Raw genomic sequence first — 26,071 nt, 5'->3', positions numbered from 1 at the left:
TGAAGAAAAAACTGGACGAGCTCACAGACCTCTCTCTCCTAAACAAAATGTGAGGAAGAATCTTGATTTTGAGCCACTCTCCACTACAGCACTTATTTTAGAAGACAGACCAGCGTAAGTTTTGGGAAGTACCACAGTGAGGGCCTCTTTAAAATTAGGCTAGCAAAGCTTTTCTTACTGTATGTGTTTGACAAACTTTAACAGATGATTTAAAATTTAAAGGAGTTTGGTTTTTTTTTTCGGGCTAGTGTATATGAAAGTGGGATGATTATGAGAAAAAATATTCAAACAAAAATAACTATTTTATAATGCAAGCAGTAGCTTTGTATGAAAGGAGGTAATGAGGAGAGCAGAGCTCTAGTTTTGAGTAATTCTGCCCTTTAATCACAAATAAGGAATATTTATTTTCCCCAAGAGAACATATGCATATGCATAAAAATGAAGCTGGTATATGCAAAAGAATCTGGGAAGGAAGGGTACAATATCCTGTTTACACAGAGGAAGGCCACACCTCCATAAATAATGAAACATGATAATGATGGTTCTGCAGTTGGTTCAGCATTGTGTTTTAAAGGTTGTCAAGTGCTCAGTAAGTTGTTCCATGCTTCTGTTACTGCAAGGAGATTCTTGCATACACAAACTAAATCTATAACCATTTATTGGCAGTTGCTTTACTATAGTTTGCTTTTGAATTACATGAGTTCAGTCATGGTTAGTTAATTTGTGAGTGGTACCCAGCTCTATGGGCATGTCTTGTGCATTTTTAATGTAGTTGTGCAATGGTATAAAGAACTGGCATAACATAGGTCTGTCTGTGTTTTCATCCACAAATCTGTATGAAGAATGTCCATGTCAAAGTATTCTAGTTGCAGGGTTATTTAAGACACTTTTTAGCTTGACTGGTAGACAATATGACAAGACTTTTTGGTACATCTGGAACAATGAAAGATTGATTACTTGTTGTAACAGTATTGTGTACTGCTGGAAACAATATATACTGGCTTATTTGCTGTATTTAAAACCTGTCTTAAAAATAATTCCTCACATGAGATAGTCTGAGAACTGCAGTGATTAGATTGAAATAGTGATGCATACAGGATAATGTTCAGATTTTGCTTTCTTTCCTACTGTGGGTAGACTGAGGAACTTAAGGTGTTTATAAGACTGTAGAGAATTGAATCATCATTTCTTTTGTCTGGTAGAGAAAACTGCTCTGGATAGCAGTGCTGTTTTCTTGTGACCCTTTCTAAAGAATCTTTGTAAATGTTTACAGCTGAATCTTAGTAGATAATAAACGTCATCTCAAGTGTATTGTGGTGTTAAGAGGTAGGACAAGTAATTTAAGTGGTGGAATTTAAGTTGGCAGAACTTATATTGTTTCATCTGGTTTTCCTTTCCAAACTTGCCCTAATTTACAGAAAACTTGAATTTAAAAAAGATGCTGGTCAACTTACATAAATTAAACTGGAAAAAGTGTGGATTGTTCTCTGTGGTTAACAAACACTAATGTGAAAATTGCACTTTTCTTGTAATAATCTTGATTTTTAAAAATATTTGTGGGCATGTATCACATGACTCTGTATACTTTACAGCTAATAGGATTACATAAATAGTAAAGTATACTACTACTAATGGTGACTGTGTTGGTGGCTAGTAGCTGCCTTATGTGTGACACCTTACAGGAATGTGAAAGTGAGTTTTTGCATAACTTTTTTTATTAACCCAAGATCTAAAATGTCTTAGGAATACAGTACAGTGTTCTACAATGTGGAAGAACAAAATACTTAATAATTTCCTGTTCTGATGTTTTGGTGATCCTGTAGGTGTATGAGATCCATAGTGGTTATGTTAATTACAAATATGATTAGCCTGAAGTTGGCGTGGTCTAACGTACGAGCATGTGTATTTGTGTGGCAGAGAGGTTTCCAGTCCAGGCTTTAATCACAAATCAAAATGGCTGTGTTGGTAACTGGAGAATTCTAGAGGATGACTCCCATGCCACTTGTTGCTGAAGTGATGGGGAGGAGTTAAGCCTTTAAAGTAGAAATGGGGTGTCAGAGAGGAGAGGGGAAAAGGAATCTGGTGTAGAGAGTCATTGCTGTGTGGGTAAAGGAAATCATGGATGTAGCTTGTCAATGAGGTGCATGGTAAAGGAGTATGGTCTTTTATCTTATCTGTAGAGATCACTCTAAACGAGAACTACTAGCTTGGTATATACCAGTATATTCCCTTTATTTATGAAGATCAGCCTGTGGGTTCAGTTGGTTTAATAATAAAAATGCTGAAATTACCAAATGTAAGGAAATTACTCAGCATATTCTGTGTACAAAAGTAGTCAGAGCTGGCCAGTGTTCTTCCTTTCTCTTTTGCTGACTCTGGAAAAAAAAAAACATTCTTTCCAAGGATCTGTTGCTCTGCTCTTTGATCAAATATTTTGACAAGAAGCAGGATATGCCTTTTTTTAAGAAGTGTCTAGAATTTTCTTCAGACTGTTTTCTTCAACTTTAAGTACTGATTATTATTATTTTTAAAAATTTAAGGAACCTCCCTGCAAAACCAGCAGAAGAAGCTCAGAAACACAGACAACAGTACGAAGAAATGGTGGTTCAAGCCAAAAAAAGAGGTGATGGAATTTCTAGATCTTCAGAAGAGAGAACAAAAATTAAGAATTGTTTCTAAACCTGAGATGCACTTGTGTCTGTTGCTCTATAATGTGAGGGGTCTGTACCTCTCCTCACAGAGGAATCGGTCCAGAGAAGAGAGCAATGAAGGTAGTTTCATTAAAAAGCCCTAGCCCGAGCTGAAAAAGGAAACAATCCTAGAATCCATCAGGAAAGAATTTTTTAATTTGTAACTCTTAAATAATTGAGTGGTATCTGCTTGTGGGTTTAAAAACTTAATAATATATTGAAGTAGATTATCAGTCAAATTAGTGAAGACTAGACTTAGGTGGATAACTACAGGGTATTTGCCAGTTGGTAGTTTTGTGTTGGGAGCAGCCTGTTCAGGTGGTACTACATAAATACGTAATTCTCCACATTGGAAAATGGACATAACCGTTTATGTTCATTTGATAATGTCTCCCACTTAAAACTGACAGCTTTCCCAAGGTTCTGCTCCTAATTTTTTGTCTGACGTTTTTCACAGAAGTGTCTTAGTAACACTGTACCATGCACATCGGGTAGAGATGGTAGTAGTGGTTTCCTTCTGCTTGATATTTTTGACCATCTGGGTTTTCTAATTAAAAATAAGCATTGCGATAATAGGAAACCTGGACTAGCAAAAATAGTGCCCAGTGACAGCTACTGGAAATACTTTTTTAAAAAAGTGTTTCTATCTGGCCAGAGCCCTGACCCATATGAGACACTGGAAAAGTGATAGGAACACAGGACTTGCTTGCTGCAGTTGACATGTTCCAAAAAACAACAGGGTACTTGTATTAATATCATACACCTACCAGCGAAGTCCTCACTTCCTGTGACGCCCATGTTCATGTATGCACCTCAGTGTGTAGTAGTCCAAAGGAGTGTCCTCTGTTCCTTCTTTGCATGTAAGGTGGATGGTTTGGGAGAAATGGGATGATGCTTAGGTTAGGCAGTGGGCTGGGTCCTTGTGCTGTCTTCACTGGAGTATGTAATTCTGTCTATACAAGCACCCTGACAGATCTTATTGCCCCTGAAGCTGCTCCACATGAGCGGCTTTGCAGAGTGATGTATTGTGTAGAGGTCAGGAAGTCAGAGAGGTAAACACCCTCTTTTTGTTTAGAGAAAAATTCTAAGCCTGTGTTTAGGCAGGCTTACAAAAAGCTCATATCAAAGCTGAAAATATGAGGCAGTTGGTGTGGTTCTGCTCAGGACCTATCAGTGTGTTCCTTCCAAAGACGTTATTCATGGTCCTGCTGCTCTTCAGTTTTCCTTGCCAGCTCAGTACCTGCCCATGCTGTAGACAGTGCGTGTGTGCACACGTGTCCTCTATTTCCACTGTGCTGCCTGCAGTGGTTAAATTGCATCTCCAGCAGATTAGAAATACTGAGTGATAATGCAAAAATGTTAAGTATGTTTAAACTAGACTTGAAAAATATTTTTAATGAATGGAAGATTTCCAGTATATAGGTATTTGTGATGCGTGTCATCTAGATTATACATACACTAAATAGCCTGGAAAATGTGGCTGTTATGATTTCCTGACAATATATCTAAATCATAATTTACAAAGACAACACATAAGAGTGAAAACAAGATAGAAAATGTTTATTATTTTAGCTTGTATTTTTGAGTCTGCCATAAGGAAAGGAGTGGGGCTTTATTAGGAAATACCTGACCTGGACTACTAGATGAGGCTGGGGGCTGTCAGAGATGCTAGTCCAAAGTTACTAATATGATTAGATTTGAAGGGGCAAAGGAGCCATGTATGATTCAACTCCCTTTGCCCCACTGAAAACAAGCATTACACATAGTTCCATTTTCTTCTTTATTCACATTTGACATCACTGCGTAGCTTGCTGTATGTCTGGGAAATTTATAGAATTTGAACAGTTCACTGTGCCTTTAGGTGAATATAGTGTGCCTTTACATGGCTAACTGAATAATTGGTTTCTTATTTTATTAACCTAAAAAGGAAATTGCTTTTCTGTAGAGCTTAAAGAAGCACAGAAGAGAAAGAAACAACTGGAAGAACGCTGTAAACTGGAAGACAGCATCGGCAACGCTGTGTTAACTTGGAACAATGAAATTTTACCCAACTGGGAAACTATGTAAGACAGTATGTTATACTGAGTTTTAATTAAAATTACTGAGTGTATCCTGAAGGCAGAAGTTCCAAAGTTAGGAAGTATAATTTTTAATGGTCTTGGAAGCTTTTGTTTGAAAGTAACTTTTGGACAGCTACAATGAAAAATGAGCAACATGTGTTTCGTTATTTCTACAAGGTGGCTGGAAGTGATGTAGTTTTGATTCTTACTGTCTTTAATGGAGGTTCAGGATATTCAAAAACTGTGGAACACTGAGATGTGATATGTGGTAGAGGGTATAACAGCAGAGAACATAATATTTGAACATCATGAAGTTATCAGAAATAGGCTTTCTGTGACTACTTGAGCTGCTGATGTTGTTACATCAGGTGTAGACTGAAGGACATGTATGGTGTTATGAAGCCTCTTTAATTGCAGAGTGGTATACCTGCTGGGATAATCAAGTGGTGGGGAAGAGAATAAGGGAAAAAAAGTTATTTTTAAAAGATACTGAGTGCTAAAAGATTTCCTACAAAGTCACCACACAGGCATTGGTAAGCTACCTTCACTGTCTAGTTTTTAATGAACTTAGCTTAAAAAATCCAGCCTCCCCAGTAAACACCACGACAACATAAACCAGCCTCCACAGCCCTCACAGTTGCAATTTGCTTAATCATGGAATTCAGGTGTTTTGAGAACATATGTTAAAAATATGGACAGAATTTGTTGGAAAATGAATTTCTGGAGAACTGAAGTAAGAAATTAAGTGTAGCAGATTGTAGATTGACATGTCTGTCTTTAGTATTTGAAGATGCATCTGTTATAGCTGCGTATAAATAAGGACATCTTTTCCTCTATTTCTGTCATAAATCTAGAAGCTTCCCCAATATATTCACTATTGCACATTTTAGTTCAGAATCTGCTTTCGGATCAAAGGAGGTTTTTTTGGTCACTACCACAAACTTTCACTGGTGCTTAGGTGCTCCTTTTGGGCCCTCGGATTAACAAACATCAGCTGCAGGCATTTCAAAGCCTGTGTTCTGTTAAAATGTCTTTTCATGCTCCCACCTAAAAGTTATTACTTGTTACATCTTCGTGCATTTTTCTGGAGGATTAGAGCTGTAAAGCTGGGTGGGGAACTGTGTGTCTCATTTGCACAGCAGAGTGATGACAGAGGGAGGAAGGTGGACTTCTCCAAGTCTCGGTTCTGTATGTAGTGGTACATGGAGACGTGCAGCCTTGAGCACAGGCACTGGCATAGATATGGGTTTCATTTCCATTTGTATATTTCTGTCCCCTGCAATTCTTGCTGGTCAAATGTGGTTACAAATTATGTATATTATGGTTGCGGTGCTTCTATCAAAATAAGCCTTAGCTTGGAAGGAGCCAGGCTGTCCTTTACAGTTCAAAGGGAAATAGTACTGAAGAGCGGGTATGTGCAGATTGCTTTGACTTCCTGGCCTGTTGGTTTTCATTATGGTTTGGATCCTCTCAACGTTGGTAGGAGGACATACTTGCAATTCAGCTGGCAGTGAAACATTTCCTACAATATTGTGCTTGCTTTAAACAGGTGCTGTTCCCGTAAGGTTCGAGAGCTGTGGTGGCAGGGCATCCCACCGAGCGTGAGAGGCAGAGTCTGGAGCTTGGCAATTGGCAACGAGTTAAACATCACCCATGGTGAGACTGTTGGTTTACCTACATTGTCCGACAGAGAGAAAGAGTAAGGGGGATCTGTTTATTATGGTGTGTCAGAACCTGAGGTGGGCGGAGGTGTTACGTAGTTATGCTTTTTTTCTGGCAGCCCTTGGACGTGTTTTGATCACAAGTACATTGTCTTTTAAGCTTCTGGCTGCTCTAGGACTGCTGCTGTGAATGGTTGCTGTCACTGTGTCTTGCTTTGATGTTAGATTGAGATGGGCAGAATTAATGACTCAAGCTTTTTTTTCTTTTTGAAACTTGAAATTGTTAGTTTTGTAATGCCTATGAGTACATGTATAGTGTACTTCCTTTGATTTACATCAAGACACTAGGTTTGTGAGAGATTAAAAGACCCTTGGGAAAATTTGTACTTCTGTTTCTGTGTGTGTTTATGAAAACAGAAAGTGTGCTACTTTAGAGTACAGACAAACCCGGAGACTAACGTGTAATTGGCTCCCACATGGAGATGCAGTAGACTGCCTGTACTTGTGCTGTATTTTGCTGCTTTTCTGTGCTTGACTGACTTAAGTGTAGTTCTTACATGGAGCTAGAAAGTTCCTATCCTAATTATCCAGTTGGACTATAATTTTGGACATCAGTGCTCTGTAATAAATGCTTGAACACAAAATGCAACTTGTGCCTAGATTGCCTTTCCTTTTCATGTAAGATTAAGTTATACATCGGTGGACCATGTCTTTCAGAACCATTAACCTACTTAGAAGTTCAACTTGTTAGACATGCTGTTACTTGTAATGACTGGGACAGTATTGCTCACATGGTAGGTAGGTAGTACCTGAAAGTGGACATGAACATATCCTAATAGTGAACGTGGTTTTCTCTGTTTTTCATTCTCCAGAACTGTATGATATTTGCCTGGCCCGTGCCAAAGAGAAGTGGCGATCACTCAGCACAGGAGGGGCTGAAGTAGAATGTGAAGGTAAGCTTTTTGCGAATGATTTCTGCTGTGCTGCAGAACAAGAGTATTTATAAAATTATTCCTTGAAATGAAATCACAGTTTTTAAGTAAACAAACAAAAAATCGGCTATAAAGATGCGTATGGTAAAAAAGAGAACTTGGGGAAGCACGAAACAGCTGTATTCTTTCCTGACGTCCCTGCCCATGACAGGGAGGTTGGAACAAGGTGATTTTTAAGGTCCCTTCCAACCCAACCCATTCTGTCATGATTTTCAGTGAATCTACAGTCTCTTACAGAACACACTTGTTCACTTGTAAACTGTCTTTAGGTACAGTTCTGCTTTTATGCCAGTTTGTAGGAACACAAAGTTTGGTGATTGTAACTTGAATTGCAACACTAAAGTACTTCCCTGTATCTGTAGTTTTGGAATTGAAACTCAAAATTATAGCAGAAAATTGCATTTTAGTCCCTTACTGCAGCTCTGAGCCCGTCTCTTGGGTATGTTTCAGAGAGCAGCAATTTATTTTTGCAGACCAAATGGTTTGAGATTTACTAATTGGTTGGAAGAGTTGTCTGTTTTTGAGAGAGTATAAAACTACATGCAGATGCTTGAAATTGCCTTTGGTAAGTAATAATGCTGAGCAGAGAAAGGAGATCATCCATACTGGCATTTATCAACCGAAAAATATTTTTGATGGAAATCCCCTACTTTGTTCTCTTAAGATTGTCAACATCTTAAATGGAGACCTAGTACATTTCCAGCTTCCTCTTGCAGTTCATTCTCTGGAGTGTGGAAGCTCATGTGATTAGTGTAAACATTGGCTAGTGACAGCTCCTGGTTTTTTGTTTGCTCAATAAGTAGCAATAGGTAGTTTCCAACAGACAATTATTTTTTTTTTAATATGAGAAAGAAAACCAAGACTTTAGAAATGTACTGTGTACATGATGCATTTCAGTTATGGGTAGTGCATTACAGTGTCTGATCTTCAGCAGCACATACAGAGGAGAGAAACATGATTTTGAAGGCAAGCTGACAGTCCTAGGGATAGGTGGCATCCATCAAATACTGCTGCTTTAGGACTTCTCTCTTCCATCACAACCTACTTGCTTCTCAGCACATGTGCTGAGTACAGGCAGTTGTCCTATCTACACCCTTATTCACATTTACATAAATGAACTGTGCAAAAGCTAACCCTTGCTGGAAAAAAAGTGTATACTGATCCATGTAATAAATGCAGTAACTTTGGCTTTTGTAGATGCTGGATTTTCTGCAGCCGACAGAGAAGCAAGCTTGGAGTTAATAAAACTGGATATCTCAAGAACGTTTCCTAATCTCTGTATATTCCAGCAAGTAAGCAATGTTAACTTCTGTCTTAACTTCTCAGAGAAATTAAGTATACATACCATTGAGTTCAAATCTGAAGGAGCAGACATCTTGAGAGGAAAAGGTCCTACACATTTTGGAAAACTGTAAATAATCTAGAAAAGAGTAACCTCAAGGTACTATGCATTTGGAAGAGGCAAAAAACCAGTGTGTTGGGTAATCAGCTTGGTTTGTGGAGCCTAGTTCATGCTGATTACTCTCTGATGAAGTGATGCAGGTGAGTGTTTCCAAGTCAGTGAATCAACACTGCTGGGTTGCAAATACACAGCCAGTGAGAGAGGACAGCTCAAGCAAGATTTGATGGCTTTTTCTGATGCCATACAAGACCAAATTAACTGGTATGGTTTTTGGTGTGCTTTAATGGCTCAGTTTAACCTGCTGTGTTGTCCTTCTATACTCAAATTTCAGCAACCTTGTAAAAAGTTTCGATTGTGATAAATAACCATTTTGGGGTGAAAAACAATTCCCTGTGGAAATTCTCAGCCAGTTACAGTACTTAGTGTAAGATTTGGCAGCTCTTAATAGTCAACAATCTGAAATTCTTTTTAGCTATAAGTGTCATTCTTGCCATGCTGGGGGTGTGTTGGTTTAACTATTTTCTGCTTTCTTGGCACTATTGTCAAAGTGCTGCTAAGCTATAGGGAATCTCTTAGGCTTATATTTCTCTTGTATAAAGACTTAATATGTAACTGATGTATTGGATGAACTGTATGTATTTGTAATAAATATGAAACAGAGGGCTCTTTCTTACTTTTAAAGCCAAAATTGTTGTGAAATTGTTGGAGCTTTTAAGAGTTGCGTGGGGAAATGTGTCCTTCATCAGAAGTAATAGATACTGTCTGTAGCACTGAAGGGGTTTTTAACATGTTTTGTTAAATACTCAGATGTATTGTCTTTGGCTTTGTTTAATTATAGGGTGGTCCTTACCATGATACGTTGCACAGTATTTTAGGAGCCTATACTTGCTACAGACCTGATGTAGGCTATGTAAGTAAGAAAGTTGTGGTGGTTTTTGTTTTTTTTTTTTTTTGCGGGGGGGGAGAGGGGGAGGAAGGATTTTGTTCATTAATCATTTGCAGACTGGTGTTGAATGATTTTATGAATACTTCTGGGGTTTCTGTGTGCTTTCTTCTATTCCAGTGCATGCCTGAGAAGTGTATGTAATGGTTCTGTTGCTAGATTTAATATTTTTAACAGGTTAAGGAACCGGAAAACTCAAAGTACGTATTTGTAGTGCTTGAAAACTGGAGTCCAAACAGAAGATGTTGTTGTATTGGTCCTTTCAAGTACATACTGTTCTTAGTGAGAGTCTTACTGAGACTGTTCTGTTGAGTTGTGTCTTACTCCTTGATAACCATTTCTGTGCCTTAGCACTGTGAGCTTTTGGAAACAGTCTTTAAAGAAAATGCTCATTGAGGCTATGTGAGCTACTTCAAAGTATTTGCAATAGTGATTATGAGAAGACTGAGTGGGTTTCAGATACTTGATTTAGTCTTTTTCCTCAGGATTTGTTCTTTGTTTGGGAGCAGTTGTTCTAGAGAAGGCCAGTGGAGAAAGATCATGTTCTTGTTCCAAGTGCAGCATGTGATGCTTGACAAAAGCTGCTGAAGGAACTGCTGGGAAACTAGAAAAAGGACAGGTCAGGTGCTGTGCTTCATGTGCCGTGGAACCTGTTGTTGTGCTGGGAAGGAGCTTGTTCCTCAGGTTTGGAGGAACTGTCACAGCTTGGTCCACGTGACTCTGCAGTGTCAGTGCTACACCGTGTGGGTGAGCAAGCTTTGCCTGGATTCAGCACTGATTCCAAAGAAAAACACATCATCATGAGCTTCTCGTAAATTAAACAAGAGCTTAATGTTAAATGTTGCTGCTTATCAGCTGAGTCACTGCAGTTTGTAGTTGTCTGTAGTTGCTGGTAATGGACTGAAGAAGGAAGGAGCAGGCTTTGTCTCCAGCATCCCAGTCCAGCTTTCCACAAATAAAGGGTATGTATGACCCATCCCTAGGAGAAGAGGGATTACTTAGAAGCAGCTTGTTCCTAAAACAAAACAAAACAGAACAAAACCCCACAACCCAAACTTTACTCTGCATATTTGAAAAAGCTGCCGTCCTAACCTGTTCTAGGAGTTTTACTTAGTGTTTCAAAGGAGGCAACACGGGGATCATTAGCTTCCATGCTCTGAACATTCAGTACCAAAGGGTCACATGGGTTAAAAAGTGCTACCAGTGAAAAAGTAGCAGTGATTGCAAGGATAAAGTGAGGCAGTATTCTTGGAAGAATACAGTTATTGCTGAATGGTGACACTTCTCCTTTTTTTCAGGTACAGGGCATGTCATTCATAGCAGCAGTACTGATCTTGAACTTGGATACTGCAGATGCCTTCATTGCTTTTTCTAACCTTTTAAATAGACCCTGTCAGATGGCATTTTTCCGTGTGGATCACAGCCTTGTAAGTATGCAAGGAACCTGTAATTGATGTGTTGTACATACATCTATGGAAAGTTTAAAAAAAACAAACAAACAAACAAACAAACAAAAAAAAAAAAAAAAAAAACCAGAGCTCAGTAGCTTGGAAAAAAAAGTCAGAATTTATTTTAAAGCAACATATTTGGTAAACAAAAATAACCCCAAGACACACACATGCATTCACACCACCTAAAAAACGAAACCAAACCAAACCCGAAAAAAAACCCTACTAACCATTTTGAACAGGGAGGTGAACAAAATTGTTCAGCTGCTGTTTTGGGATGCTCAGAAAATAGTTATGAGGATATTATTGTAGGTGTTTTTCAAATTGAGCACTGTAGTTGAAAGCTGAAAACACTTGGATATTGGAAGTGTCTTTAATGCACTTTTTATCCCAGACTAATAGAGTGCTGAAAATAGGTTGTTGCAGGGAGAAACAAGTTTCCTATCTCTTGCTGTAGCAGCTGTTTGCAGAGGAGCCTGGGGGAGTCCAATGAGTAGACCCTTCCAATTTTCAGTGAGAGCTGGCTGCCTGATTCTCTCAAGTCTCTGAAATTCCTTGTTAGCATGTACACTGAGCTCTTGTGTACCAGTGTGAAATAGGGCACATCTCCTGAAATGTATTTTTAATTTACTTAAAAAGTATTTTTTACAAAGTATCTGGTGTTCTGCGTTTCTTTCTCAGTTACTTTTTAACACAATGAAAATGGGATCTGCTTCTCAAGAGTTCAAATGGGAGATAGAAAGCAAGGGAGTGGATGGCATCAGCAATCACTTCTGTTGCTTAAACAGTAGGACACTAGGGGTGCTATCACTATTTCTTCCCGGAAGTAATTCGTTGTTACAGCCCCGGAACCTCATCAGTTGTAAACGTTGCCCACAGGGAGATTTGGAGCAGTGCAGGCAGCATTGTTAGAAGCAGTGTCAGTCACCTCCATTACTGTACATAGAAAAAGATCACATGCTCATGCATTCAGTGTGGAAATATGGTTCTTGTGAAGATGATTTTGGAATTAAACTTGCTAGAATAAATTGTTGTGGGTTTGTGTTTTTTTGTTTTTTTTTTTTTTTTTAGCTGAAGTAGTATTTTTTGGATACCCATGGATAATACTGTTTAGTTCTGTTAGCCTGGCTAAATAGAGTCTACATAATAAACGAGTGCTTACAGAAGAGTAGAGGTGGTGATACATGAAATAATATTAACATGTCGTGAAATTACAAAACCATGATTAACACCACAAGGAAGACTTTGTACACAATATTTCAGACAGTAGTGACACAATGTTAGACAGTTTTGGATTCCTGTGGTTAATACATTGATATTCTGTCTACTCTCATTTTTTTTTTTATCAGTTTTGGAACTTAATAACCAAATGCTGATTTGCTTTAACATATAATAAGTGAAAAAAATAAAGACAGTGTAAGTTACTTTTGGAAATGATAGTAATTTGTACTGATTTATCTTGACTTCTTTTGTTGGTTATGGTTTCATTAAACTAGAAATAATGGAGCTGCCTACTTTACTATCAATAGATGTGATTGTAGCAGTTATGTATAAGATCCCTTCCCTAAAGTACGTTTGAAACACTTCAGTAGAAGTCTGTTAGTGCCATGCTAGCTTGTAAAAAGATCATTTTGGAAGTAGGGCTCTCTGTTGCGTTATGGGCTTCCATCTTTATTCTCACAGATCTTGTGATGCTTGGATTTAATGCATTTAAAACTCCATATTAGGAAGCTGTTTGAGCTGCACAGTTCTCTACAGAAGGCTTCTAGATTTCTGGTGTCATGTTTGCTGTGAAGCTGTTCCTGAGTAGGTGACACTTCAGAGTTTTTACACCCCTGTGTGTGGTTATTTCTGTAGCATACACCCATCTCTGACTGGCTATTAAAACACGCACTCTTACTGCCTACCAGGCTCAATTTTTTATTTGCTGCTGTTAACGAGGGTAGTCCATCATCTGTCACTTCATTCAGGTGAAACAGGAAACGTTTCTGTAAGGCAAATGGAAAAACTGGGAAACAAATCTATCATCCTTTAAAAGGATTTCAGACAAAAGGCTCCAAAAGGCCACTTCTTACCCTTTGGTGGCATGGTGTTATGGGGAGAAGCACGCTGATAGAACTCATGCTTTGAAGAAATCACAGCTATTCTTTATTGCTTTTATTGAGGTATTATAATTAGAATTGCTGAATCATTCAAGGGCTTTACTTAACTTTTCTCCCTATGGTATTAAGAGGATGAGGGTGGAAGCTAAAAAGCCTTCTGGGTTTTACTCTTAGTTGGATTGGAAGAGGTTATATTTCCATGCCCTCTGTTACAAAATTTGACCTTAATATTTAAATTTTAAAATAAAATTGAAGTCCTCATGTTAAAAGCAGCAGAATTCAGGGCTTATTAGGTAACGTCTACAACCCGTTTCTCTTGCATAGCTGCTTTGTCCTGACCTTTGGCTTTTCTGTATGAATTTTTTTCTCTCCCTTTTCACAGTAGAAATGCCTGTTACCTAATTTTAAAATGTATGGTCTAAAAGAAGCATTGGTATTAGAATATGATTTATGACTGGAGCCAGCTGGACTCTTCACCCTTGCTGTGGACTATTAAATTATTTTAGTTTTGTATTTCATTGTATAATCCATTGGGCCTTGGATTTTATTCAGTATAATATTAAATTACTGCCACAAGCAAAAAGCACCATTCTGTTGTCATAACTATGTTGAGAAATCAGGTAATAACTTCTCTCCTGCTGGTATTTTGCTTTCCAAAGGAAACTGGCCAAGACCCAAGGCAGTAATTACATCGTCTGAGAATGGTATATAGAGGGGATCTTAACTTCTTTGTGCTTGCAGATGCAGTTCTTTATGTCAGTGTTTAGCTTTTCATGGTATCATGAAATTCACGTGAACCTATGTTTGAAGAGCATTAATCCAACAACAGATAATACGTTTAAGCCTATTAATAATGTAGCTAACTACTTTTTTTCTCCCTGTTTGTATTTTCCTAGATGTTGACTTACTTTGCTGCATTTGAAGTATTCTTTGAAGAAAATCTGCCCAAGTTATTTGCTCACTTCAAAAAAAATAAATTAACTCCAGACATCTATCTTATTGATTGGTAAGACTTCAAAAGTGTAATTACTCTTGTACCATACTAGTGTACAGCTGCGTGTCTGTGTTCGTGACAGAAGTGGGAGTGCTTTTACCTGGTTTGGTATTCTTTTAAGAGAAAGGCTTTATCTTTGCTCAGTACCTGAGTGTCAAGCCAAATCGTTCCCACGTACTTCTGTGATGTTTAACATTTGCCTGTTACCATTGCACTTCTATTGAGTGTGAAGCTTATTTTGAAATGCAGATGTAATGTTGCAGCTGATAAACACAGCTGTGTTTATCCATGTTTAGTGCATATTTGGATTTGCCTTCTGAGAAAATTTATTAGTTTTTCTACTGCTTGTGCAGGTGTGTACCAGGGGTGCATACCCATGAAGTATTGCTAGTCTTGCGTTTGAAATGTATAGCTCCAGAAAAACAAACACCTAGGCTCTTGTCTGGATAAACTGTGTCTCTTGGGCAGTACCTCTCTCAAGTTTGGTGGTCCCAGATGCTGTTTAGAGGATTCCAGTACAGGTAGTTTCAAAACTGTTCTCAATACAGTCCAATTGAATAACCAAAGGGCACTACTGTGTTTTTAATTACTGCAGCTATTCCACCTGTCAGACAGTCTTTTTATTTGGTGAAACTATCTTCCCTTTTAGTTCCAGTATAATTAGAACCTTTTTCCTTAGAGAGGAAAGAAAGACAAGGATCTTATTTGCACTCCTGCCAAATTTCAATGTAGTATAAGGCACTCCAGATTGACTGTTTGCCTTTGTGCCTATCAGACTTTGCCTTGGGACAGCTAAAATGTCTCTTCTTGGCAAGCAAGACTTTGTCATTTTCAGGATGGTATGAAGTCATTTTTGTGAAAAATAGGTTTGCCCTTAAATTGTTAATGACAACTCCTGTTTTCAGATATCTGACTAAAGACCTTCAGTAAAAGATTAAATTCTCAGTAGTAACAGCATTTTTTTTTCTGAGATTCTTAAGTTATTATTTTGAAAAACATTTGTACTGTTAATTCAGTTCTATCTGAACCAAACTCTCAATACTCTGATTGTTAAGACCTAGTTGTTAGCACTGAACATGTTGCTGATCCATTAGACAGAAAGTCATTTAAAGTCATCCAATCCAACAGCTCAAAGTTTGAACACATGAATATTGTTTGGATCATAGAATTGCTGGATGTTGGAAGGGACTGCTGGAGACTGTCTAGTCTAAACCTACTGCTCAAAGGAGGGTCAACTAGAGCAGGTTGCTCAGGACCTTGTCCAATCAGGTTTTTAACGTCTCCAACGATGCAGACTCTACAACCTTTCCAGGCAACTCTGCTCCCGTATTTAACCACTGTTGCCATGAACAAGTTTTTTATTTTCTTTTGCTAGAATGGAAACTTTTGTATGTCAGAATGTGCCCATTGACTCTTCTTCTTTCTCTTGATAGAGCTGAGAAGAATCTGTCTCATATATATCTAAAGAATATGTCTTCTTTATACTCTCCTATCAAGTATTTTTACACATTCAGGTCTGAGCCATATCTTCTCCCATGTAAATAGCACTGACTTTCTCAGCCTCTCCCTGTGTATCAGATGCTCCAAGCCTTTAATCATACTCCTGGTGAGCTGGACTTGCTCCCGTGTGTCTGTTCCACTCTTGTACGGGGAAGCCCAGAGCTGACTCACCAGTGCTGAGGAGATGAATGACCTGCCTTGGTCTGCTGGCAGTGCTGTTCCTAATGCAGCTCAGGAGTTTGTGGATGTTCTTTGCTGCAGAGGTACGCTGCTGGCTTATATTCAGCTTGTTGGCCACCAGACCCTCCATATCCTTTCCTGCAAAGCTGCCTTACAGCGTGTTGGCTTCCCACAAGCACCGGTAAGCACCGGTGCCTGGGCTTATTTCCAAGCCATGTGCAGGACTTGACATTTCCCTTTGTTGAACTTCATGAGACTCATGTTAGCTCAATTCTTCAGTCTTGAGGTCCGTGCAGAGTGATGTGTCAAGCACTGCTCCCAGTTTTGTATCAGCTGCAAACGTGCTGAGGGCACATTCTGACCCATCATCTAGGTCCTTAACGAAGACTTTTAGAAATACTAGATGAGTATCAAACCTTGGTGTACTCCACCAGGGGATTGGCTGGAAGCTGTTCTTTATGCCCCTGATGACAACTTTCTGAACTTGGCATTTCCAGCCAGTTTTCTGTCTGCTTCACTGTCCATATATTTAGTCCATACTTCATCAGTTCATGAACAATGAATTAATGGGATACCGTGTTGAAAACTTTGCCAACATTGAGATAAACACTCATTGCTCTCCCTCCATCCACTGAGCCAGTGCTCTCATTGTAGAAGGCTGTCTGGCTGGCCAGGCATGATTTTGCTTTCATAAATCCATGCTGATTTCTTCCAGTCACCTTTTTTCCGATCATATGTTTTGAACTGATCTCCAGGAATTTTTCTTCCATTACTTTGCCAGATAGGGAGGTGAGGCTGACAAGCCTATAGTTGCCAGGATCCTCCTCGAATATAGGAGTGGTGTTTGTTTTCTTCAAGTCCTCAGGAACCTCCCCTGGTCACTAGGATCTTTCAAAGATAATTGAGAGTGGCATCACAAGGACACCAGGCATTTTCCTCAGCATTTTTGTGTATCTCATCAGGTCCCAGGTCCCGTGCGCTTCTGTATATGCTCAAATTTGTTTCAGTGTTCTCTAATGTGATCCTCTTCCACCTAGCGCAGGGCTTCCTTGCACTGGGTTTTCCCACTGGTCTGGAGGACCTGGGATTCCTGAAGGCAAGTCGTCTCAGTAAAGGCTGAGCTGAAGGTGGCAGTGAGTACCACAGCCTTCTGCATGTATTTTGGTGAGCAGATTCCCTGCCCTGTTCAGCAATGGACTCCTGTTTTCCTGGTTTTTTTTTTTTAGGGAAAGCCCATTCATTGTCCTTAACATCCATTGCCAGACTCAACTCCAGATCGGCTTTGGATTTTTAGCCCCTTTTCTGCATACTCAGACAATGTCTCTGCATTTTTCTAGGGTCATCTGCCCCTCTTTCATCCTCTTATATGCTTCCTTTTCATATCTGAGTTTTGACAGGCGGTGCCTGTTCATCCATACGGGTGTCCTGCTGGCTTTGCTTGAGCTCCTTTATTTTCATATGCCTCTTGCACAAAGGATAATGTAACATGGGCTTTTTTTGGCTTGGCTTTTACACTGGGGTTAAATTTTAATGAGCAGAGGAAGAGAGTGGGGGTGTGTAATAGGTGGGCTCACTTCTCCAACATTTGATGGGAGAAATATCATCAGAAGGGTTTTTTTATGACTGAAATCTAAGAATGTTAGACTGAACTAGATCTGCACACAGAGCGGGAAGATGCTAGGAAAAATACTGGAATAGGGTGGAAGGGAAGGAAGAGAGCAGAAGCAGAGGCTGGTATACTCAATGGTAAGAGGAAAGGTGTTGAAATCATACTGCCTCAGACAATGTTGTGAAAAGCTTGTGTGTAGAGGAAGCCATTGAATAAAAGGGATATTCAGAATGGGAAGGCTGGAAATGTACTTGAGAATAATGGGATAGACAACATTAAAATCACCAGGTTATCATCTTTTTTGTGGATTGCTAGTTTAACATGATGCTGTCCCAAATAAGGTGGTGTTTTCTTCATGCAGGAGAGACTAAAAACGTGTCTCTTCATGGCATGGGCACATTACTATCACTCTGCTGTCTAACTCTAAGCTTTATGTTGCACAGAAGAAACCCCAAGGAACACTAGAATTTGGAGATTTAGAACAAGACTGTTTTGATGAGAAGTTGACTGTTTACTTTCACCTCAGCAGTTTCACTTTGATGGACTAGTCTTTGTCATATTTTCTTGAATATGTCAGCAGTTGCTCAATTTGAGTGCACTTATAGGCTAAAAAAAAAAAAAAAGATTACCTAGAAGCGAAGAACTGAAGTGTTGAAGTCTGAGTGTGAGACACATCCGGCCTCCCGTTCATTCCTTCCCTGGGTGTGAAGAGCACTTGAAAGAAGCTTGTGATTGTGGATGGTGCTTCTCAACCCGTAACGTGTCCTGCTGACTACTTGCATCCATATTAAAGCTGTTTATTTTAATCCCAAGGACAATTTACTGTGTTCCTTCCCATCCCTGGAGTGTTACAGCACTCTGGCCTTGCACAGAACTGTAAGCTAGCTGAAGGAGCTATTGCTGTCTACAAGTACCTAAAAGGAGGTTGTAGTGAGGTTGGTGTTGGTCTCTTCTCCCAAATTACTGATGATAGGACAAGGGAAAATGGCCTGAAGTTGCGCCAGGGGAGGTTTTGATTGGTTATTAGGAAGAATTACTTCACTGAGAGAGTGGTTAGACACTGCAGTGGGCTGCCCAGGGAGGTGGTGGAGTCATCCCTGGAGGTGTTCAGGAGTGGGTGTAGCACTTGAGGCTATGTTCTAGTTGTTAGGGAAATGTTGGGAAGAGGGTTGGACTTGATGATCCTGGAGGTCCTTTCCAACCATGGTGATTCTATGGTTCTGAGTAGTCCTGCCCAATCCTATATTAAACTTTCTTCACACTTGGCTTGAGTTAGACAGCTTGTCCTGCTCTGGCTTCGATTTTGTTAGATGATGGAGTTAATATTTGACTAGATAAGGTAAATTTAAGATTTTGGTGTAATATTTAAATATTTGTGTATGTATATCTAAGTGTGTGTATATATATATATGCATGTATGTGTATGTATATATACCCTTTCTGTTTGAAAGTACTTTGATCTGGTAGGAAGCAGATTTTGACTTTTTTTTCAAATTTTAAATGGCCACTGGAAATTTAGCAAATTGAACTTTATATATGCTGTCCTTCTCTTATATCCAGGAAGTAATATAGAAAAGATCTAAGGAAAATCAGGGGGGTCTGCGTTCTCACAAGTGTAACCATCAAAGCTAAGGACTTTGGAAAATGTTGTCTATAGAATTGCCTGTGGCTCGTGGCTGACAGTGAATTTGCTCTAGGACAGATATGGCTCCGCTGAAAACAGAACTCTTTCCAGGAAGATAAGAACGTGTTTTCAGTGTTTCAAGTCAGAGCAGAATAGGTTCAGTGTTGCTGGGAGCAGACAGCCCTTTGGGCAGTAGGTGGCCATCTCTCTGGCACAGCCATGCTGTGAGGACGTTACTGCTGTGTAAGTGCGGGGCTGGCGCGGCTCCTCAGCCCCGGCCGGCTCCGGGAGGGCCCCAGGAGCCAGTGCTTCACAGACCAGTTGCTGGGAAACCCTCCTGCTCCTGCCACGGGGACAGTGCCTCTGACTGGTCGCCTTTTGTGCTGCTTCCTGTAACCGGCTCCAGGCAAACTGGCGTGCTTAAATCATTTTGGAAGGGGTATGTTCCAAGAAAAAGAAATGCTGTGCATCTAGGTGGGCACAGGTGATGCACTGCTGCCTCTGGTTTCCTTGGGGCTGGGAGAGGATTTCGGGAGGAAAACTCCCCTGCCAGTTTGGTTCCACCACTGCCTCCAGCGATGGGAAGATGATGAAGACTTATGAATGTAGTTAAAAGGCAGGGTGACATGATTATCAGCAGGTACCTGCCAGAAGTAACACATCTCCTTTAAAAAGGGTCCATGTGCTTCAAGCCATTCACTCCAGCTGGTGAATTTCATGGAAAGAATTCAAAAGCTAGACAGCTTTTTACTTTTTTTTTAAGAATATAAAGAGGATGAAGTGTGAGAGAGCTGTAAAGGGCAAGGTGTAGTCAGGTCCACAGAGAGTAGGGGGGAAACAGCGTGTCTGTATAGCCCAGTTTTGGCCTCTCGGCTCTGTCAGCTGATGTTCCCAGGCTCTTGTGAGCAGAGCAGAATGTGGATTTGCAAAGGACACATGCTGTCTATTTATGGCCTGCTGCTGCTATACAAACACCTCTTTATCCCTACTCAGAAAAATGATTTTGGCAATAATTATAGCCAAGGGCTTTGTTTGTACTGATGGATTGATTGGTGGCTCTTTAGTATTACATTGACTATGAGTGTGCTCTGTGAACACAAACTTTTAAATTGACACCATTTGCTTGTTACAATGAGGATCCAAGCCACTTAGAGTGGATGTTTGGGTGGGCACTTCCAGTGAAGTATTTCTAAGTTTACTGGCTGTTACATTTAAGAAAAACATGGTCCATGTCATGGTAACTCTCTGTCCTCCCCAAAAAAATGAAGCTTAAGGCGATGCTTTAAATGCACACCTCCCTTTCAAAATAAAAATGGATTGTCATTCCGTCCAAAGGTTTCTGGTGTTAGCCTGATTTTTTGGAATTGGAGGTGTTACCAGACTTGAAAATGTCCATCGTCAGCCCAGCTTACAGTGTGCTCATCCTTACATCATTGCGGGTTAGGGTGGAGTCAGGTGAAATACTGCACTGCTGTGTAGTACTCCTAGGTGACAGAGCAGGGCTTTTAGGGTGCTTCTGTCTGGTTGGAAACTGCTCAGAAGCTCAACACAGTATTTGTATTATATTGATACATTTGACAATGCAGTCAGATTTGCTGAGTGTTAAGAAGTTGCTTTGTAGCAGTTAGTATTCTGTAGTTTTCCCTAGCAAGGAACAAAGTAAATACGTGCTTTTTTTGTTTTTCATTCGTAATGATTTTAAAATTGTACTGAACGGTTACTAACAAGTTTATTGCAATAACTCTAAAGGTGTTAATGAGAACAGATGCCACTATACAATAAAGGAATGCACGGACATTTAGAAAAGCGCAGGCTTTATCTAAAAGCAGATGCAGTTGAAATTGATACAAATGTTACAGTTAAAAATCAGTACCAGGATGAAGGAAGGAGGATCCCAGAATACATTTAAAAGGCAAATTAGTTAATTGGTTTCCACAACTGCACTCAGAAGTTGCAGAAATATTTTTGTGCAGTTACAGACATGGAAAAAGGATGTGTAGTGCAAGAATATATAAGATCTGATTTATGTCAGCATTGTTGTGCATGAGTTGTCAATCCAAAATGTATCATACCTGTCTTGATCGCTGTTGCTAACAGTATCTTATGAAGACTTTTTAATGAAAAAAGAAAGGAGGGGGGAAAAAGAAAAGAACAAAGGGAAGGAGACACAGGAGCCTCTGATTGTGCTAACAGTGCTTTGCTTTCTTGATAACTTTATGGTCATATGCTTTCCCTGTGAGCAGCAAACCAGACAGGATTTCACTCATCTGCTTCAAAGTACACTTTGATCACAAGCAGGGCTGGGAGGAGCAGCAGCATCTGGTACTTCAGGGTTTTTCCCCCTTTCCCAAACAGATGGTGGCCAGTAGCCTGTGCTTGTTGCTCGGACACTGGACATCTCTGCGCTGGTCAGTTGTGTTCTCTGCACCTGGCACTCCTAGGGAGCTGAAAGCTGCAGGCAGAAAATCATCCCTGTAGTGCAGTGAGAGCAGATGATGTGTGAGTGGTGTGCTAGTGCTGCTGAGAGCTGCTGCTGTAGCCAGTCTAGTCTAGCAGCTGCTTTATTACTATCATAAATTTCAGCTGGGTTTCAGACCAGTAGCTCTAATAAAAAAAATGTCTTTCAGTAGGAAACATTGGAAGGGAGAAAATGCTCTATCCATTCTTAGCACTAATGAACACTTCATTGCTTGTTCCGGGGGCCCGCTCTCTGTTCTTAGGGCTTGATGCATTTCATTCTGTGCTAGTATTAATGAAATTTAATTACCTTGAGAATTTCCTGCAAATTGCACTTTCTTCCAAATTATGAAGAGACCAATGTCGAATGCCTTATTTGATGTGACAGCTTTTTTGATTTTTCTTGCAAAAAGTAGTCTTCCAATAAATAATTCTGACTGTTTCTTCTGACAGTTCATTTTCTGCATAGTTGCAGATGTAATACATGTGGGTTATTCGGGTTAGACCTGAATAATGACAGAATAATAGCTTTTGTGAATAAAAACAAATAAAAAAAAAAATTGGCCTTGTTGCTGATCTTTAACCAGGACTAGCTTTTGGCTGAGCGTTTGCCTGCTCCTTGGTGACCAGGAAAGGACTTGGTTGAATTGCTTCCTATTACATTGTTCTTTTTACATGGAAAAGCTGTTACTCTTCACTTTGTGTATGGGTCTGTAGACAAAAAGTCTGAATTCTGCTGCATTCTATAGCAAGATGCTTTTATATGGTATGTGACTGTACAAAAATATTGAAAGACTATACAAAGTCTGCAAGGTATGATCAGCCAGTAACCCAAAGCAGGGGCTTGTATCATGCTATTCTTATACATAAATGTGTGTTTTTAAAATACGTATATGAACAATAGTGGGGGTTTTCATCCCAGACTCTACCTCTTCTTTGCTTATTTTTATACTTCTAATTGAGCTTTCTGGAGAACAGAATTCTAATATAGCTTTTTAGGGAACAGAATTTAAATTATTTCCAAGTGATATAAAAACATTGCAGTAAGATGTAAAAATAGAAAAAAGACGTATCCTAAACCTGCAATTTACTTGTCACCTGAATTTGTGCAAATGGTTTGGTTTGGTGTTGCTGCTTGTAAAATGAGTATTCTTCTAAAGTGCACTGATTAATAGAGAAGTCAGATACTTGATGACACATCATTCAAATAATCTTATAAAGTAAAAAGCAGGTGTACTGCAGAATACCTTTGATCATGAGGATTTGCTGTGAAAAATATATTCATTCATGTTCTATTGTAAATGTGTATGTATGTTTATTTATCTGTTCCATTGTGGTTTCTTAATATAAATCTGTATTTCCTAAATAAAAAGTGGCAGGAGGTAGAGGGGAATCAGCATACCTGAAATTCGGTGTTATAAGACTTGGAGGAATTTTATTTAAATTTGAGGCTTTGCTGACCTCTGGTGGAAAAAATAATTATTTGCAGTTTTACAGAGATCTTTTACACAGTGCATCTGTGGAGAAATGTTCTCCCTCTAAATTCTGAAGGATAATAGTGCTGTAACTCTCTTCCCTTATATACCATAACGTGATCCCAGGAAACTTTATTCTCATCTCTTGTTATTCTGATGTTGTTAGTGGCAATGAAAACTTCTCTGCCTTAGAGCAAAGTGTTGGATAAAGGAAGGAGTAGAGAGCATCTTTGTGTTCCTGACTGCAAGGCTGCCAGCATTCCTATGAAGGAGAACATGAGCTCTTGGCAGTTAGTTATAGTACAGCTTTAGCAGCTTGGTGGAGGTTCTTGCTTCTGCTGTTGACGTTACCCTTCGGGGATCACATCTGCTCGTGCACACTGAGCCATTATCTTACAACAGTGGTCTACACGTTCTCTGGACGTGTTGCCTGTTCCTCTCAACTAACTAGAGTTTAAACTGATCTCTCCTCCAAAGCTTGCGCTATTACTGTTTTTCCAGTACTTGTGCCAGTACTACTTTTCCGATCAAGCCTGGAACACGGAGTTATTTTTGCACATCTCCTTCATCTGAGTCACAGAATTTCCTTTGCAGTATGTCTTACGGTTCAGTTTTTTGTGTTCTCACAGCTAGAACTGTGTCAGTCCTCCATGCTGAAGTGATGATTAAATAAGCCTTCGATTATACCTGTGGCCAGTGCATTGTCCATCTTAAAGCCACGTATATTGTTTGTCTGGTGTGATCCAAGAAGATTGAACTTGGAGACCCAGATTGATAACAAGATGCCTTAATGGTTGTACGATTTCACATATTGTTATGCTGCAACAAATAGAAGTACTCTTGAAATAAAAACAGGAATATTCAGTTACAAATATTTGAGAAGCCTCAAACTTGCTTATGATCAGTCTGGTTCTTTTGTAACTACCGAAGACATTTTTCTTGTCCATTAACTCTGAACATTTTATTCTGTTTTTCAGGATATTCACATTGTACAGCAAGTCTTTGCCACTAGACTTGGCATGTCGTGTCTGGGATGTGTTCTGCCGTGATGGAGAAGAGTTCTTATTCCGTACAGCCCTGGGAATATTAAAACTTTTTGAAGATATTTTGACCAAAATGGACTTCATACATATAGCCCAGTTTTTAACAAAGCTACCAGAGGACTTGCCTTCGGAAGAATTCTTCACATCTATTGCTGCCATTCAGATGCAAAGTAGAAACAAAAAGTGGGCTCAGGTAAGGAGCATGTTAGTCTCTAACAACGGGTGGGTGATTGTTGTGTACTCACGGGAATGGGGTTTGGTAATGGCTGGAAGATATTTCAGCAGAGCTAGTGCTTGGCTTTACAGGTAGGTAGGACTGCCTAACTGACTCCGTGCATTTAGCATATACGTTCAGGATTCCCTGAGCTTACTCTCCTCTGGAAAGGGACAGCTCAGCCAACACTCAAAATGGAAGTGTTGCGTGGAGTCGATGAAGTATAGAACTTTTAAAATGTATTAATTATAAAGGCTGCTGGCAGCATTGCAACTTGATACCTAAAAGTTGGGCAGCGAGAAATCTAACGAAATACAACAAGGGAAAGTGTAGAGTCTTGCATCTGTGAAAGAATAACCCCACGTACCAGTACAGGTTGGGGACTGACCTGTTAGAGAGTAGCATGTGGGAAAGCACCTGGGGTCACGGTGGACAGCAGGATGACTGTGAGCCAGCAATGTGCCCTCATGGCCAAGAAAGCCAATGGTATCCTGGGATATTATTAGAAGCGGTGTGATTAGTAGGTCAAGAGGTCCTTCTCCCACTCTACTCTGCCTTGGTGAGACCACACCTGGAATACTGTGTTCAGTTCTGGGCCCCTCAGTTCAAGAAGGACAGGCAGCTCCTTGAAAGAGTCCAGCACAGAGCCACAGGTATGATGAAGGGAGTGGAGCATCTCTCTTACGATGAAAGGTTGAGGGTGCTGGGTCTCTTTACCTTGGAGAAGAGGAGACTGAGGGGTGACCTCATTAAGGTTTAAAAATATATAAAGGGTGTCAGGAGGTTGGTCATGCTAGTTCCTAGAAGATGCAGAATGCTCTTGAGCTTAGAAAAGCAGGCTTTGTGTTCTCGCATCATCTCATTTGGTTACAACAACTGTACTGTGTAGACAAGCAGCAGAGCTTGAGGTAATACTTCTTTGTACGAGTATGTTTAACCATAGAATTCAGAAGTCAAATTCAGCTGTACATCTCAGCTGTAGGTGTACGTGGCACTGGGAAAAAAATCAACTTGCTGAACCTTTCACCTTGCTGTTCCATGGTAATTATGGTCCTTTTATCCTGTGGGTAATGTTCTGACGTGATGCTGTCTAGAGGTGCTCTGTATAGGACCTCATCTCAAATGTTAGGGGCTGCTTATGAAGGAGGTTCCCTTACTGGACAAACTGGTGTATGTTTTTCATCTCACTCCGTTTTCCCTTGGTCCCTGACATCGTGATCAGGAAGCCAAAGACTGAAAGGAGTGCTGGCGAATGATGGACACAGGACTTCTAGGAACAAAGACTCCAGTTATCAATAGGAAACAAATCTTAACAATCAAATTTAAAGATTTAAATCAAGTTTAAATCTTAACAGTCAAAATAGTATTGCTCAGAGAAATTAAATTGGGAACTCTTCAGATAATGATCTATTGAGTCACATTTTAAATCTAATAATTTTTTTCTCTCCTATTGCTTGAAACGTCTAGATCTTGGCTGCGCTGCAGAAGGATAACCGGGAAGTGGAGAAAGGAAGCCCTTCGCTCAAACGTTAGAGCTCTGGCGGCCTCCAGTGACTCATGGGAAGAGAGCTAAAGTGGCAAAAGTACTGAGTACTGTTTAACATGTATGAGCCTGCAAATCAAAGTGTTATTTCAGAGTTTTGGTTAGTAGTAGGATAGCCTTAAAGGGGAGAGAGG

The 26,071-nt window shown here is 39.8% G+C and overlaps 1 protein-coding gene across 1 annotated transcript; it reads left to right on the top strand.

The window, feature by feature from the left end:
- On the top strand, window positions 1-26,071 carry TBC1D14 (TBC1 domain family, member 14). Its single transcript, XM_008936608.1, has 11 exons — window positions 1-114; window positions 2,541-2,623; window positions 4,636-4,753; window positions 6,300-6,406; window positions 7,284-7,364; window positions 8,601-8,695; window positions 9,644-9,715; window positions 11,047-11,175; window positions 14,195-14,304; window positions 24,115-24,373; window positions 25,862-26,071. Exons 2-11 carry the CDS (start codon window positions 2,599-2,601, stop codon window positions 25,925-25,927), a joined length of 1,062 nt encoding a protein of 353 aa, XP_008934856.1. The 5' UTR covers window positions 1-114; window positions 2,541-2,598; the 3' UTR covers window positions 25,928-26,071.

Source organism: Merops nubicus, unplaced genomic scaffold, assembly GCF_000691845.1.
Source record: "Merops nubicus isolate BGI_N331 unplaced genomic scaffold, ASM69184v1 scaffold18363, whole genome shotgun sequence".
NCBI classification, from domain to species: domain Eukaryota; kingdom Metazoa; phylum Chordata; class Aves; order Coraciiformes; family Meropidae; genus Merops; species Merops nubicus.
Note: the sequence above shows the minus strand (reverse complement) of the source record. Positions and strands in the feature narration are given on the sequence as shown.

What these genes read in the sequence shown, in the direction of transcription:
- TBC1D14 (XM_008936608.1), top strand. Translation starts at nt 2,599, where the DNA reads ATGGTGGTTCAAGCCAAAAAAAGAG. An exon ending in TTACCCAACTGGGAAACTAT is followed by an intron (nt 4,754 to 6,299) that starts GTAAGACAGTAT and finishes TGCTTTAAACAG; the next exon opens with GTGCTGTTCCCGTAAGGTTC. An exon ending in GAAACAAAAAGTGGGCTCAG is followed by an intron (nt 24,374 to 25,861) that starts GTAAGGAGCATG and finishes TGAAACGTCTAG; the next exon opens with ATCTTGGCTGCGCTGCAGAA.